The sequence below is a fragment of the Mastomys coucha genome, unplaced genomic scaffold (assembly GCF_008632895.1).
Source record: "Mastomys coucha isolate ucsf_1 unplaced genomic scaffold, UCSF_Mcou_1 pScaffold21, whole genome shotgun sequence".
Lineage (NCBI taxonomy): Eukaryota > Metazoa > Chordata > Mammalia > Rodentia > Muridae > Mastomys > Mastomys coucha.
The window spans coordinates 20,684,213-20,701,008 of NW_022196904.1; the positions used below are offsets into that span (position 1 = coordinate 20,684,213).

The 16,796-nt window shown below is 48.9% G+C and overlaps 1 protein-coding gene across 2 annotated transcripts in view; it reads left to right on the forward strand.

The window, feature by feature from the left end:
* Numbl (NUMB like endocytic adaptor protein) overlaps positions 1–15,971 on the forward strand; it is a 25,268-nt gene extending 9,297 nt beyond the window's left edge. For both annotated transcript variants that reach the window (XM_031385825.1, XM_031385824.1), the window contains exons 6-10: positions 1,925–2,065; positions 7,110–7,299; positions 9,643–9,948; positions 12,548–12,670; positions 14,545–15,971. In XM_031385825.1, the coding sequence (XP_031241685.1) occupies positions 1,925–2,065; positions 7,110–7,299; positions 9,643–9,948; positions 12,548–12,670; positions 14,545–15,209 (1,425 nt within the window). In that variant the 3' untranslated portion in view covers positions 15,210–15,971. The remainder of the gene's footprint in view (positions 1–1,924; positions 2,066–7,109; positions 7,300–9,642; positions 9,949–12,547; positions 12,671–14,544) is intronic.
* Positions 15,972–16,796: the final 825 nt, after the last annotated feature.

The following is a 16,796-nucleotide window of genomic DNA, read 5'->3' on the forward strand; positions in this document are numbered from 1 at the left end:
AACTCAGAAATCCGCCTGCCTCTTCCTCCCAAGTGCTAGGATTAAAGGCGTGTGCCACCACTGCCCAGCCCATAGCCTCATCTTTTAAAAAAATTTTTAAAAAAAGGACTGGCCCTATCATCAAATCAGAAAGTCTGGGTGTATGGACTGTTTAAAACAGGCCTGCAAGGATTGTGCAGTGGTTAAAGCAGGCATGAGGAGGTGAGCTCAGAGTCACAGAACCCCACGTGAGTGTTAGTATCCCACCTGTAAGTCCTGCCTCAGAAGACAGAGACATATCTCCAAAACCAGCAGGCTGGCAAGGCTAGCCACATCAGTGAGCTCTGGGTTTGATTGAGAGACACTGTTTCAATGATTAAGATAGAAGAATACCTGAGGGTAATTACCAGTTTCAGCCTTGGCCCTCCATATGCAGGTACACACACATGTGCCCCGACACACAGTAGAAAAAGAGAGAAGAAGCAAAACCCTCTGCTAGGCACTGGCATGTGGTAATACAGGTGTGTGATTCTAGCCCTAGGGAAGTTGAGGCAGGAGGATTGCAAGTCAGAGGCTGGTCTGGGCTTCATGGCTTCATGCTGACTAAAAAAAAAATAAAAAAGGTTTATAAAAACCTCTCTCCACGTGGCCATGGCTGGCCTCTACTTTTCTACCTTAGATCTCTGTTTTATACAATAAAGCTCTAAAAACAAAACAAAACCAAAAAAAAAAAAAAAGGTTTGGCATATTATCAAATAACAAATGTGGCTTGTTAGATATTTTGGGGCTTTGGTTTTATTGAGACAAGATCTGGCATGGCCCTGGTTGGCCTCAGACTCGTTATTTTGCCAAAGATGGTCTTGAGCTTCTCTGGTCCTTTTGCTGTACCTCCCAAGTGCTGGGATTACGAGCTCCACCCCATGCCTGGTTCATGCAGTGTTGAGGGTACAGCCGAGTGTTTCCTATATACTAGGCAAGTACTTTAGCACTTAAACATATCTGTCATAGCTAGGGTCTTATTGCTGTGAAGAATCACCATGACCACACCAACTCTTATAAAGGACAACATTTCATTGAGGCTGGCTTACAGATCCTAGGTTCCGTCCATTATCATGGCGAGAAGCATGGCTGCCTCCAGGCAGGCATGGTGCTGGAAGAGGAGCTGAGGGTTCTACACCTTGATCTGAAGGCAGCAGAAGGAGACTGTGTGTCACACTGGGTATAGCTTAAGCATAGGAGACCTCAAATCCTGCTTCCACAGTGACACACTTCCTCCAACAAGGTCTCAGCTATCCCTTCAAGGCCACACTGCCTAATAGTGCCACTCCCCATAGGCCAAGCATTCAAACACAGGAGTCTATGGGGGCTATTCCTGTTCAAACTACCACAGCATCCTCAGCCCTATTTTGTGTTTAGACAAGATCTCTGGGATCCAGAGTGTGGGTCTTTTTCTGATGCAGGGGAGCGAAGCCTCTGTTAGCAGGACCTTGTGTGTGCTAGGCAAACAGCTGTATCACTGATAGGCCCTGGGTATCTGTTTCCCTTTACCTTCCCTGACTGTAGACTCTACCAGACACACCTCCCAGCACGCCCAGTACGTGCTGTGGGTGTTGAGTTATCTCTGCGTAGGTCATTCTTTACCTGGGTGCTGTTTCCTGCCTTCTTGCCTAGTTAATTCTTCCTGCAGAAATCCCTGCTTGGTTGGGTTAAGTGCCACTTCCTGGCTCCTGCAAGCCCTCGAGTCTTTCTCCTTATACCCTGGCTGTGCCTCTAGGCTGTGTCTCCATTTCAGATGGCTCCAAGGGACTGAATCATGACCCTGGGGCAGGCTGGCCTATGGCTATCTCCATGACAACTGGGTCCACATTCAATGCAGGATGAGATAGTGTCTTGACTGCAGGCAAGAGAGATGGTTTTCACTGCCTGCCTCCTGAACCCTTCCTAGGACCTGCTGGTAGACCAGACAATCGAGAAGGTCTCCTTCTGTGCTCCTGACCGCAACCTGGACAAGGCTTTCTCCTACATATGCCGTGATGGCACCACTCGCCGCTGGATCTGCCACTGCTTCCTGGCCCTCAAGGACTCTGTGAGTACCCCAAGCAGCTGGTGTTCTTGCCCTCATCAGCATGCCATGGGGACAAGTCCTGGGCCTCTCTGTACCTTGTCTTCTCATCTTATCTTAGTTTGGGTTTCATGGCTGGGAAGAGACACCATGACCAAGGCAATTCTTATAAAGGATAACATTTAACTGGGGCTGGCTTACAGGTTCAGAGGTTCAGTCCATGATCATCACTGTGGGAAGCATGGCAGCATCCAGGCAGACAAGGTGCTGGAGGAGCCAAGAGTTCTACAACTTGATCTGAAGGCAGCCAGGAAACTGTCTTTTCTACAGGCGCTCAGGAGGGGCCTCCCATCCACACTGGATGGAGCTTGTGCACAGGACCTCAAAGCCACAGTGATAAACTTCCTCCAACAAAGCCACACCTCCTAGTAGTGCCACTTCCCATGGGCCAAGCTTGAAGGGAGTGTCTGCAGGTTATGGTGGTACCTTTAATGCCAGCACTCTGGAGGCTGAGACATTTGGATCTCTATGAGATTGAAGCCAGCCTGGGGTCTACACAGTGAACTCCAAGCGATCCAAAACTATACAGTGAAACCCTGTCCTAAACGATAAAACAGCAGCTGGGTGCTGGTGGCACACACTTTTAATCCCAGCACTTGGGAAGCAGAGGCAGGCAGGTTTCTGAGTTCAAGGCTAGCCTGGTCTACAGAGTGAGTTCCAGGACAGCAAGGGCTACACAGAGAAACCTTGTTTCAAAACACACACACACACACACACAAAACAACAACAAAAACCAAAGAAGGAAATTCGAATAGTCTCTAATGTGGAGGATTTCTGGGATGTGAGTAGGACAGTGTAGCACATCAAACACCAAGAAAAAATATCAGTTATCATCACCCTCTTATCAGTATTAATAGTGTGTGTGCGTGTGTGTACACTTGCAGGCCTGATTGTATGTATGTACCCTGTGCCTGCAGATACTTGTAAAGGCTAGAAGAGGGTGTCAGATCCCTAGGACTGGAATCACAGACAATTGAGAGCCGCCTGATGTAGGTGCTGGGAACTAAACCAAGTCTTGAGCAAGAGCAGACAGTGTTCTTAACCACTGAGCCATCTCACTAGCCTTTGGCCTCAAACTTTTGGTCCTCTTGTGTGCATGCTAAAATTTAGGATTATAGAAGGTATTCACCCCTAAGTTCGAAAGCTCCACAAGTTCTTGGCTATGCATTACCTCTCTGGGGGTGTTTTAAGAATTTGAGGGAGGCCTAGCTGTAAGTCCTGGTTCCAGGGTCTCTCATTCCATGATGCCTCATAGGTGTTTATACATCGGGAGATTGGCTAGGTCACCCCCACCCAGGCTAAATCTTTCAAGCACGGATGCCACAGGAGACATGAAGGCTCTAAAGCAAGAAAATGAGGGTGAAAGGACGGGACCAGACATGGTGGTGTGCTCTGTGGCCATTTGGATGTGGTCTTGACATCTGCCTTTATGCATATGGTCTTGGTATTACCTAGCCTGGCCCTCATGGAACTGTATGCCCAGTGAGCCACAGAGGTCTTTCAGGCTAAGGGGGTGGACACAGCCTCCACTTCTCATGAGGACTGAGAAGTTTTGGAAGAGCACATGGGGTGAGAAATTCACTGTGACTGTTTTTGGGAACTATGCTGGCTGCCCATAGTTGATGGTGTGGATTCAGTGTCCAGCCATCTGGCTGTGTGGGATGTTGGGCACAGTGACATCTCTGCTCTGGGGATAGCTACGGTGGCTTCTCCTGGGTTCACTGTGATCACACAGCCAAGTTTTCAACATGGCCCCACAGTCCCCTCCTCCCAGTGTGGCTACATTGAAAAATATATATGTATTTTTTTTTTCTGCTTGCCACTTAATTTGGCTCTTTTAGTTAACTTGAGGACAGGCATCTGGGCCTCATCTGGGGCATAGGTTGTGACCTTCAATTTTAATGACATTTCTCTGTTCTCTTCCTCATTGCCTTAATACAGGGTCTCTCACAGAAGCTTGCCGATTGGCTAGGCTGGCTACTAAGCAAGTTTTCAGAACCCACCTGCTCCACCCTTCAGTGTTGGGACTATAGGAGTCATGCCTGGCCTTTTTCATTGGTACTAGGATTCGAACTCAGGTCCTCAGTGTCTGTAGAACATGCCCCACTGGCTTTTGAGTTTTTTCTTTTTTTAAGTTTATTTTTATTTTACATGTATGGCTAATTTTGCCTGCATGCACATCTGTGCCACGTGTGCATGCTATGCCTGCAGAGTCCAGAAGAGGGCACCAGATTCCTGGAACTGACCGTCTTATGGGTGCCAGGAATGGAAACTAGGTCCTCTGGAAGAGCAGCGGCTCTTAACCACGGAGCCATCCCTCCAGGTCTGCTTTTGAGGGTTTTTTTGTTTTTGTTTTTGTTTTTGATGAACTTCTACCTATTGGTGGGAAATACATTTATTTGTACAAGAGTCAATCCCACTGTTGTAATTGTCATGGTGCTGGCGTATAAAGAAGGGTCAGTTTGACTCCAACTGTATGCTAAGTACTAAAGCCTGGGTAGAGTTTATGTAGCTGATCTGTCTACATTCCCATAAGTCTTCTACCACCCACTTGGCGACAAGCGTAGAGTCCACACACTGAGGTTTACCACCGTGTCAAAAAGAACCTTTATTCTTAGTGTAGCCTCATGCTTTGTTGCCAGCTGCCTTTGGAGCAGGTGCTTTCTGATTCGTCCTCCTTCTGCACAGGAGCTTTCAGGGCCGCGGGCTTCTTGCCTGGTCCCGTTGCCTTTTTCGATGGATGAGACTTTCGCTTTAGCAGCCACTGCTGCTGCCACCACAAAGGCAGCCTTAGCAACAGCTGCTTTTTTTGTGAGAAGCTTTTCAGAATAGCTGCTCTTTGAAGTTTCTTTACTTCAGTCTTGATTATTCTGTTCCTCATTTTCTTTGCCTTCATGACTTTGAAACGATCAAAGTCTGTCATCTTGGCTTTCCTTTCTCTGGCATCAATTTTCTTGGCCCATCTTGTGGCTGCCCATGTCGCATTGATAACTGCCCTCTCCCAAGCTTTTTGTACATACTTCTGGTGGGCACTGTGTGGGAACTTAAGGATGACATCAGTGAGCTGCATACATTTGAAAGGCAAGACCTGTCTCTTCACCTGAGTGCAGGGTCTGTCCACTACTGCCCTGTTCTGATGGATAACATCTACAATTGCAACCAGCTTTCCAGGATGGGGTCCAAAGGAGACACAGGCTACTTCGGCAACCTCCATGAAACACCTGAACATCATGTAGGTGGGGATCAGCAAGAAGCCTGCTTTTGAGTTTTAAAGGGAGTCTCATGTAGTCCAGGCTGACCTCAGACACCCTTCATAGCTGAAGATAGCCTTGAACAAAGGCTGGGCATAAAGCACCAGATCCAGCAGATTTTAAAAATATTAATAATGAAATTTGTAGAACTTCTTCAGCTTAATTTTTTTTGTTTGTTTGTTTTGGTTTTGGTTTTTCAAGACAGGGTTTCTCTGTAAAGCCCTGGCTGTCCTGGAACTCACTCTGTAGATCTGCCTTCCAAATGCTGGGATTAAAGGTGTGCACACCACCCAGCTTCAACTTAACTTTTTAATTTTGTTTTGTTTTGTTTTGTTTTTTGTTTTTTTGAAACAGGGTTTCTCTGTGTAGCCCTGGCTGTCCTGGAACTCACTCTGTAGACCAGGCTGGTCTCAAACTCAGAAACCCGCCTGCCTCTGCCTCCCAAGTGTTGGGATTAAAGGCGTGCGCCACCACCACCCTGCTAACTTTTTAATATTTAAAAAAAAAAAAAGCCAAGCACATAAAATTAGCCCCTTTGAATTGTACAACGAAGCTGGACATGGTTCAAGGTGGGAGACTTGGGACTATAAGACCACCCTGAGCTATATAGTGACTTTCAGACCACTCTGGGCTGCCTATTAAGACCCTGTTTTTCTTTTATATATAATAAAGATATATAGATAGATTTTATAGAGAGATAAAGATATAAATGTAGATATAGATAAAGATTTTATATGTGGATAGATTTTGGGTTTTGATTTTTTGTTTGCTTGTTCGTTTAGATAGGGTCTCATTATTTAGAACAAGCTGGCCTTAAACTCACAGAGATCCACCTGCCTCTGGTTCCCAAATGCTGGGATTAAAGGCGTGCATCATGCTTGACAGTTTATTTTCAAGATTGGCATGGCTGTTTTACCGCCTTCAGAATTCCATGTGAATTTCCAGATCAGACTTTCCTTTTCTTCAGAGACACCACTGGGTTTTGACAGAGATTTTATTCACTGCAGGTCACTCTGGGGAATGTCACTGCCTTACCCATATTAAATCTTCTGATCTAGGAACACAGAATAGCTTTCTGTAGGCAGTTTTTAGTTTCTTTTAGCAGTGTTTTATATTTCCAGCATAGGTACGTTGTACCTCTGTGGTCATATTTTGTGTGTGTGTGTGTGTGTGTGTACACCAATGCCTATAGGGGCTAAAGGGTCAGCATGGGAAATCTTTGGTTTTTCAAGACAGGGTTCTCTGTGTAGCCCTGGCTGTCCTGGAACTCACTCTGTAGACTAGACTGACCTCGAACTCAGAAATCTGCCTGCCTCTGCCTCCCAAGTGCTGGGATTAAAGACGTGCGACACCACTGCCCCGCTGCATGGGAAATCTTATCACTTTACACCTTAGGTTTGTTTTCTTCCTTCTTCCCTTCCTCTTTCCCTCTCTCCCTCCCTCCCTCCTTTTCTTTCTTTCTTCCTTCCTTCCTTCCTTTCTTCCTTTCCTTCTTTCTTTCTTTCTTTTCTCTCCTTTTTTTTTGGTTTGGGTTTTGTTTTGTTTTGTTGAGACAAGGTCTCGCTATGTAGCTCAGGCTCTCCTGGAACTAGCTCTGTAGACCAGGCTGGCCTCAAACTCCGAGAGATCCACCTGCCTCTGCTTCTCTGGGATTCGGCTGGAGTCCCCTGGGTGTAGACATCCAGCCTGCAGGGGGCGCACATCTCTCCTCTGCCTATGTCTGGGCAACTTTTCTAACCAGGCCACCTCTCCTGCAGGGTGAGAGGCTGAGCCACGCTGTGGGCTGCGCGTTCGCTGCCTGCCTGGAGAGGAAGCAGCGACGGGAGAAGGAGTGTGGAGTCACTGCCGCCTTCGACGCCAGTCGCACCAGCTTTGCCCGCGAGGGCTCCTTCCGCCTGTCGGGGGGCGGGAGGCCTGCCGAGCGCGAGGCTGGGGACAAGAAGAAAGGTGGGTGCTGCGTGCCAACATGGGGTGCACATGGGCAGATGCAGGGATCCCTGCAGAAGAGCTGTAGTTAGAGCGCCAGCGGCCAAGGTTGGAGCAAATCTCAATTTTAGGAACTCTTGGGACCGCATTTTGCAGGTAGATGGGGGGGGGTGCGCTTACCATAGAACACTCTGTTGTCTAAGTCAGGAAGTCAATGAAGCAGCTGATGTGCTGGCCCAAGCCCCTAACCCCAGCACTCAGAGGCAGAGGTGGAAGTCTTTGAGTTTGAGACCAACCTGGTCTACAGAGTGAGTTCCAGGACAGCCAGGGCTACATAGTGACACCCTGTCTCATAAACAAACAAAAAATAGGGTTTTGTGGTACCCCCTATCTCTTGGACCCAGGTTCAATTTCCAACACACACATATCAATTCACAAACATCTCTGTGTCCAGTCCTGGGTATCTGATACCCTTTTCTGGCCTCCCAGGACACTGCACACATATGATGCACAGGCAACACACCCATACACATAAAATAACAATAAAAATAAGGATTAAAAAAAATAACTCTTTAGAAAGGTGGTTGTCAGATGCCAGGATTGTTGCAGCAGGCCTCTGAATTTACCATGGGAACTGTATGCAAAAGTGGTTCTGATTAACAGGGACTCAGCTGCATCAGAGAGCACTTCATTATTTGCTCAGCCAGAGGGGCGTTTACAGTGAGGTCACACTCATGGTACTACCAGCTCACTCCCAGCCTGGGGCACCATCTTTCATGATTAGCACACCTAGCCTGGCAGCAGAGCCTGTCACACACACTGAACTCAGTTCTGCCTTCACTGACTTTAGACAGCCCTGGGGGAGGTAGCCCAGGGACCCAGGAGCCCAGAGAGGGCAGGGGACTTCTTGAAGTAACACAGCACTGAGATGGGAAGGAGGTCATTTCCTGTTTCTAGCCTGTCCCAGGAAGCTCCACGGCTCCAAGCCAGGCCTATTACCTCATGCTGGAAGATGGAAGAGAAGTCCCTGGAGTAACTGGGGTACCCAGGCTGCCAGGTGGTGAGCTCAGCTCTGGTTTGAAGGCAGGCAGCGTGTGTTTGTGGGAGGAAAGGTAACCTACCCTGAAAGAGCCTGCATTTTGAAGTGTAGAGTCCCAAGATTTTGCAGAGGGCAGGGAGCAGTCCCAGGGTGGAGAGAACCCAGGCTGAGGGGTTAGAACAAATTGGAAAGATTTGGAAAGGACAAAGTAAGGCAAGTCTAACGTCACTGTTCATAGCTGGAGAAAGAGGCATAGGGAGGAAGACATCCTTGAGGTAGGCAGAATAACAGAGAATAGAAAACGAGAGGCGGGGGAGCAGAGAAAGACAGACCAGACCACCGGGGAGGGCGGGTGGTCTCCAGAGATGGTTTTCCTCTTAGTAAGTCCTCTCAGTTTTCACATCTGTAAAATAGTGGTAGTCTTGACCACATAAACGGTTGTATGAATCGGATGAGTCAATGCTTGCAGGGTTCCTGGGCCTTGTCTTGTAGAGGTTCATGTGCCAAGTGAATGTAAATTATTAGGAAAGGAGAGAGTGGCCAAGAGGGAATGAGAGCAGCCGAGATGGAGCGGGATAGAAAGCTAGAGATGGAGGGCCAGGCTAGAGAACAATTCCCCAGGAGCCGCCAGAGGAAGTGGTCTTGGCTTGGTGGGAATCATGAACTTTTCAGGTCGACCCTCCTGTTTTGAGGACAGGATGTATGGTGTGACAGGGTAGCACTGGGGCATGACTAAGAGGGCCAGATGGGGCTGAATTGTAGTTCAGTGGTAGGGTACTTCCATGGAATCCCCCACTGAGGTGCTGGGGGCGTGGCTCAGCGGTAGAGCCCCTGCCTAGAATCCCCCAGGGAGGGGCTGGGGGCGTGGCTCAGTGGTAGAGCCCCTGTCTAGAATTCCCCAGGGAGGGGCTGAGGGTGTGGCTCAGTGGCAGACCCCCTGCCTAGAATCCCCCAGTGAGGGGCTGGGGCCGTGGCTCACACTTTCTTAGCCAGATGTCGGTGGTGCACTCCTTTATTCCCAGCAGAGGCAGAGACAGGCAAGATCTCAGAGTTCAAGGCCATCCAGGTCTACAGAGCGAGTTCCAGGACAGCCAGGGCTGCACAGAGAAACCTTGTCCCAGTGGGAGTTAGGGACGAAAGTAAAAGCAAAGTACTTTCTTGGAATCCACCAGTTTGGCTCTGGGCTGTAGCTCAGCATAGACTGTTCAGCCGCTATACACAATGATACCCTGGGCTCCATCCCCAGCACTATAAACACAAGGCATTGGGCCTGGTCTCAATGCCTTAATTAAGGAAACTAGCAAATGTGCCCCTTGTGTCTTTAGCTGAAGCAGCAGCTGCTCCCGCTGTGGCTCCTGGCCCTGCCCAGCCTGGGCACGTTTCTCCGACACCGGCCACCACCTCCCCTGGAGAGAAGGGAGAGGCGGGCACCCCAGTGGCTGCAGGCACCACTGCTGCTGCCATTCCCCGGCGCCACGCACCTCTGGAGCAGTTGGTTCGCCAGGGTTCCTTTCGTGGGTTTCCGGCTCTCAGCCAGAAGAACTCACCTTTCAAACGTCAGCTGAGCCTACGGTTGAATGAGCTGCCATCAACACTCCAGCGCCGTACAGACTTCCAGGTGAAGGGCACAGGTGAGCCTGGGGTCAGCAGGAAGGAGCATCAGAATCAATCAGCACAGTCTGATGGGGGGTAGGGACAGAGGAGAGATGGTATACACTGTGATTGATTAGCACTGTCTGCCAGGGGCAAAAGATTAAACATGTGGAACATCTGATAATTAACAATGTCGGCCATGAGCAAAGAATAGAAGAGCGCTAGCACAAATCATGATTGATAAGTCATGCCTCAAAGGATAGAAATGTAGTACAGTCTTGATCAGCTAATAATGTCTGCTGTTATTAAGGGAAGCAGGCAAGGTGGCACACTTTTTTGTTGTGGTGGGGGTGGGGTTTTTTGTTTTTTCAAGACAGGGTTTCTCTGTATAGCCCTGGCTGTCCTGGAACTCACTCTGTAGCCCAGGCTGGCCTCGAACTAAGTCCGCCTGCCTCTGGTGGCACACATTTTATCTGCCTCAGGCAGGCAGGTCTACCATGGGCAAAGGAAAGATGGCTCAACGGTTAAGAGCACAGGGTACTCTTCCAGAGGTCCCGAGTTCAAGTCTCAGCAACCACACAGTGGCTCACAATCATCTATAATGTGATCTGGTGCCCTCTTCTGGCATGCAGGTATACATGCAGATAGAACACTAGTACATAAAATAAATAAATCTTAAAAAAAAAAAAGAAGAGGCAACATGAATGTCTTTTTTTTTGGCCCGGGATGAAAGCACCATTATTTAGTACTCTTTCTAAACATTTGATCAATAGATCTATGACATGTATCAAATGAATGTTAGAAGGATCGCCTTGGCTCAGGAAAAGAGAGGATTGGAATAGATTAACAATGTCTGCCTTGGTCAGGGAGAGTAGAAGGATAGCATACATCATAATATCCTGATTTTAGCTATGAACAAAGAGACCATTATGGAATGCAGTAGTGGGCTACACAATTAATTAGCAAAATTTACCATGGGCCAGGCAGAAAAGAAAGGCTCAGTATGTTCTGTGTTTGTGTAAAGGAGACTTTCAGAATTTGAACAATGGAATTATAAGATCTGTCCAAGTAATGGGCACAGTAAGCAAAGAGCACAATAGAGGTGGGATGGTGGGAAGCATTGTGTTTGATTATTAATGTCTGTCATGGGCCAGGGAAAGAAAAGAGGTGCTCTCTGTTGTAATATAAAAGCAATACCTGAGCGAAGTATGCTGGTACATACCAATATTCTAGCACCCCAAAGGCAGAAGGGTCATGATTTCAAGGCCAGCCTGGGCTACCTAGGAAGATCATGTCTGTGAAAGAAATGTGTGCTGTGGGCCAGGGAGATGAAAGACTTGGCACAATACCATATTGTTGCCATAGGAAACAGACAAGAGGACTGTGTGACGGTCTCGAAAGCTGTGAGTCTGACCCTTGCTACTGCTCCCACATGCCACATGTGGGACTTCTGGCACCCGTGGCTGTGGAGATAGGTGTGGGAGGGTGTAGATTCATTTCCATCAGGCTGAGAATGGATGACAGCACATGCTGAGAGTGATACATACTCCATGTCCGACAGCATTCCTGGGGTGGCATACACCAGCACATTTGCTGTCTGCGCATAACCTGACATCAGACACATGCAAGTTGTCATGCGTGTGCTTGTGATGGCTCTCCAAGCTCAGTTTGGAGCCTTACACTCCTGTTGCCAGTTGCACACTCACTCGAGAATGAATTGGGCACACAGAAAAGTCACATTCTGACATCCACGCCACAGACACTGGAAGTCACACACTCAGGAGTTACATGTGTGCAGAAATCACATGCACTCTGAAATCGCACATACACCAGAGTACATACCCAGAAAATCACATGCCCAGATTTATACACTTAAAATGCCATACTCTTAGCTTCACACAAACCCAGAAACTCCCCACATGCAGATTCATACAAGCATGTATCTGCATTGCATAGGCAGACTCTCAAGGGACACCACACATCTGAACCTCTCTCACACTTGGGGCTCACACCCTCACACCCTGCATTGCCCTTTTTAGGAGAATTGTATGTGCCCATGAAGCTATCATAGAAATTGATGAAGAAGCTCCATGTGCCGCCATGCCAGTTGATGGCTTACTTGATTGGTGTTTTTGTTATTCCACGGCTCTTCCGAGAACCATGCCTGTTCTAGGTCTCCACCATGATGATGCATGTGTTAGTCCAGGTCAGGGGCTCATTCCTCTACCACAACATAGGATATATGATCCCCAGCCAGTGAGCATCATTGTGGCCAGCCTCCATTCCTTCAGGTTCATGTCCCCGCTATATGTGTGGTAGAATGCACTATTTAATTAATGCACATTGTCGATAGTTTTCAGAGTCTCTGCCGCTTGGACTCACTTAGATCTTAAGGTCCTGGTTTGGGATCCCCGTGACCATCAATTATCAGATGCCACATACTGGCTTTTACTGTTACACCGCTCTCTTGTCACACACATCCATGGGCACTTATTTTAGTGACCGTGGTCACCTAGTGACCTACATACCTCTGGAAGAAAAGGAGTCTAGGTTATATAGGTGTCCTGAAGACCCGGAGTAAAGGTGAGGTTGCAGCGAGGCCTACTTTCTCACCTCTACCATTCTGTGACCCCACAGTGCCTGAGATGGAGCCTCCTGGTACCGGCGACAGCGACGGCATCAATGCTCTGTGCACACAGATCAGCTCGTCTTTCGCTAGTGCTGGGGCACCAGCATCAGGGCCACCATCTGCCACAGCAGGTAAGCCCTTCTACCGAGCAGTCACTCTCCACTGGCTCTCTTGCATTCCTTTGCCCATGAAAGGCCATCTTGGAAATCCTAGGAATCTGGGCTGTTCCAGAGTTAGACCCTTTGAGCTGTGGATTGTCTCAGAGTTGTGGGACCGCTTTAGGACCACTGTATTGCCTTAGGACTATGGGATCAATGTAGAATTAGAAATCATCTTAAAGCTTGTCGTAGATCTAGAAGTCACTTTAGAACGACAGACTCAGAGCTGCAGGACCACCCAGACCAACGATTAGCCTAGAAACCCTGTGTCCATGCTGACAGATCATTTTAGAGCCATGGGATTGCCTCAGAGCTACAAGATCGTTTAAGAGCAACAGGTCAGCCGGGTAGTGGTGGCGCACGCCTATAATCCCAGCACTTGGGAGGCAGAGGCAGGTGGATTTCTGAGTTCAAGGCCAGCCTGGTCTACAGAGTGAGTTCCAGGACAACCAAGGCTATACAGAGAAACCCTGTCTCAAAAATACAAAATAAAATAAAATAAAATAGCAACAGGTCACTGAGAGCCATGGATTTCTCTAACCACTGGAGTTTCTCAAAATCTTAAATCTCCCCAGCCGGGCAGTGGTGGCACATGCCTTTAATTCCAGCACTTGGGAGGCAGAGGCAGGTGGATTTCTGAGTTCAAGGCCAGGCTGGTCTACAGAGTGAGTTCCAGGACAGCCAGGATTATACAGAGAAACCCTGTCTCGAGAAACCAGTGAGATGGCTTTTCTCACTGGTTAAGAGCACTGGCTGCTCTTCTAGAGGTCTTGAGTTCAAATCCCAGCAACCACATGGTGGCTCACAACCATATGTAATGAGAGCTTATGCCCTCTTCTGGTGTATCTGAAGACAGCTACAGTGTACTCATATACATATATATATATATATACATATATGTGTGTGTGTGTGTATAAAATAAGTCTTTTTTTTTTTAAAGATTTATTTATTTTATGTGTATGAGTACACTAGCTGTACAGATGGCTCGCTCCAGCCCCGCCTCCGGCATAGTATGCTGTAGCTATCTTCAGACTCACCAGAAGAGGGCGACAGATCTCATTACAGGTGGTTGTGAGCCACCATGTGGTTGCTGGGATCTGAACTCAGGACCTTTGGAAGAGCAGTCAGTGCTCTTACCCGCTGAGCCATCTCATCAGCCCAAAATAAATCTCAAAAAGAAAAAAAACAACCCAGAACCATTGCAAAGTACAGACTTGAGGCAGTAGGATCTTCTTGCATTAAGGCACTGCAGTCTAGGGAAGACATGTGCTGTCATAGAAACTTAGCCTCTGAAAATAATATTAGAAACACTAGAATTGAGGCTGGAGAGATGGCTCAGCAGCCAAGTGCACTGCCTACTCTTCCAGAGGACCTGGGTTCAAGTCCCAGCACCCATATGGCAACTTACAACTAACTGCCTTTAACTTTAGTTTCAGGTTATCCAACACTCTCACAGGGACATACATGCAGGCAAAAACCACCAATGCATATAAAATAAAAATTGACAAGTAGGTTTTTCTTTTTAAAGAAATACTAGAATTAAGGTGATATTTAGAATTTTTAACATGAGACACAGCACTGTCCAGTGAAGGGCAGAGGGCTATCTGGGCAGAGGGTTGACCCGGTTACACATTTTTATCAAGGGCTGTTGAGGCTCAGAATGGTAGGATCACCCCACTGCACACCTGTTAGGAATTAAGTTATCTGCCCAAGGTCAGGACAGTGGGCGAGGGCTGGGATTCATAGACAGTCTCCTCATAGAACCTGGACTCTGATCCCCAGGCCACCCTGACTCCTAGCCTGGGATCCATCATGGCAACCTGTACGCTTCACTACCCTCTTTCCAGGGACTTCTGCCTGGGGTGAGCCCTCTGGACCCGCTGCAGCTGCCTTCCAGCCTGGGCACAAGCGGACACCTTCAGAGGCTGAGCGATGGTTGGAGGAAGTGTCCCAGGTGATCAAGACCCAGCAGCAGCAGCAACAGCAGCAGCAGCAGCAGCAGCAGCAGCAGCAGCAGCAAGCCACTTCCGTGCCGCCAATGCCCACCATGGCCCCCACCCTTCAACCCTTTTCTGCCCCAGTGGGGCCCTTTGACACTGCAGCTGCCCAGGTGGCTGTCTTCCTGCCACCCCCACACATGCAGCCTCCGTTTGTGCCCGCCTACCCAGGTCTGGGTTATCCACCCATGCCCCGGGTGCCCGTGGTGGGCATCACACCTTCACAGATGGTGGCCAACGCCTTCTGCTCAGCTGCCCAGCTCCAGCCCCAACCTGCCACACTGCTTGGAAAAGCCGGGGCCTTCCCGCCACCTGCTGCACCCAGTGCCCCTGGGGTCCAGACCCGTCCACGCCCTAATGGGGCCCCTTGGCCCCCAGAGCCAGCGCCTGCTCCTGCCCCTGAGTTGGACCCCTTCGAAGCCCAGTGGGCAGCATTAGAAGGCAAACCCGCTGTGGAGAAACCCTCCAACCCCTTCTCTGGTGACTTGCAGAAGACCTTCGAGATTGAACTGTAGCCCTGCTTCCGCTCCATCAGCGCCAGGTGTACCTCGCTCAGGAGGGGAGGCCCAGCCTCATCCCTAGCGTTGTTCCCTGAGCTGCGCCCCACAATGCTCCCTCTAAACCCTTCTCTCCACCACCCCTCACAAACCACTACAGAACCAATATTGTGATGCCTAGGTTTTGCCAAGATGGAATTCAGGGATGGACCCAGCCTGGCTAAGGGAACCATTTTCACTGCCGGACTTAGGCTGGTGGTGCCCCTTCCCCAGCCCCAGTCACGGAATGCCCTCTGTTCAAGCTACTTTCCCAGTTTCTGTTGTGCCCTTCCACCTTCCAGTGTTGGGCAGGATGGAGGAGGGATGTCCACTTAGGGGCGCTCCTGGGCCCACCTCAAGCCTGGTCCATCCTCTCCTTGCCCCATAACACACAGCACAAGCTAAGGGCTTCCTCTCCGCCCACGCTGTGTTCACTGCCAATGCTGTGCTTGCCCTGCCCCCTCCCCGATTTGATTCGGGGGCCGTGTCTTCCGGAGAGCCAAGGTCTCACGGGGTGGGGCCCAATTGGGGGCCCAGGAGAGGGGTGGTGGGAGGGAAGAAGACGCTCTGTTACCTCATGTCGGTGCCCGCTGGGGAGGGGTCCCAGGAGAAGAAGAAGGGGGTGCCTAGCGGGTACTTTTCTATCTTTTATTTCCAGATTTTTTTTGTATCTAAACTTGCAGATTTGTATTATACAAGGACAGCCAATAAAGGAAGAATATAATGGTGGCCACTGGGAAATCAAAGTGTGTGTGTGTGTGTGTGTGTAAGAGAGGACCCTGTTGTGGAACTTCTCCCACTGCATAGCCATCCCTGTCTGTGATCCCAGCACTGGGGACCTGGAAGCAGGGAGATCCCGAGCTTATGGTCGGTCTCAGCTGCCATCAAGGCCATCCTGGACTACGCAAGACCCTGCCTCAAAGAAAGAAAGCCTGTCCCCTTTTGTCATTTTAAACATCTCCCTGCGCTTTAAACCTGACCTCTGAGTCATGGTTTGGTGATCAGAGTCTATCGTGTGGATGGTAGAGGGAGCCCAGAATTAATCATCGCCTTCTTAATTATTAACAGACTTTGAACCATGGAATCAGAAAAGCACATTGTGAGTTATTGCTAATTGGTCTGAGATCAACATTCCAAGTGGTTCATCATAACATATCTTGGACCACACTGGGAAAAGCCTGTCGGTCGCACTTTCCAAAACTCGGGCCAAAGTTTCCCCTGGCAGTTCCTGGGTGTGTTTTGTTTTTCTTTTGTTTGTTTTGAGAGACAAGGTCTTATTATGTATCCCAGGCTGGCCTAGAACTCAGATCTGTCAGCCTCCGTGTCTATAGTGCTGGGATTAGAGGTGTGCACCACCACATTTGGTATCCACTGGCATTTTAAACCCCTGTGTTATTGTTTAGGTCACTGGACATGATCTATGATACCTTTAAAAAAATGACTGGGAATCTGAGCTGAGCCTGGCAGCTTGGAAGTTAGCACCAAGAAAATCAGGAATTCAAGGTCATCCTAGGATACATAGCTAATTTGATCAGGAACAACATGAAACACCAAGGCTCGCTCTAC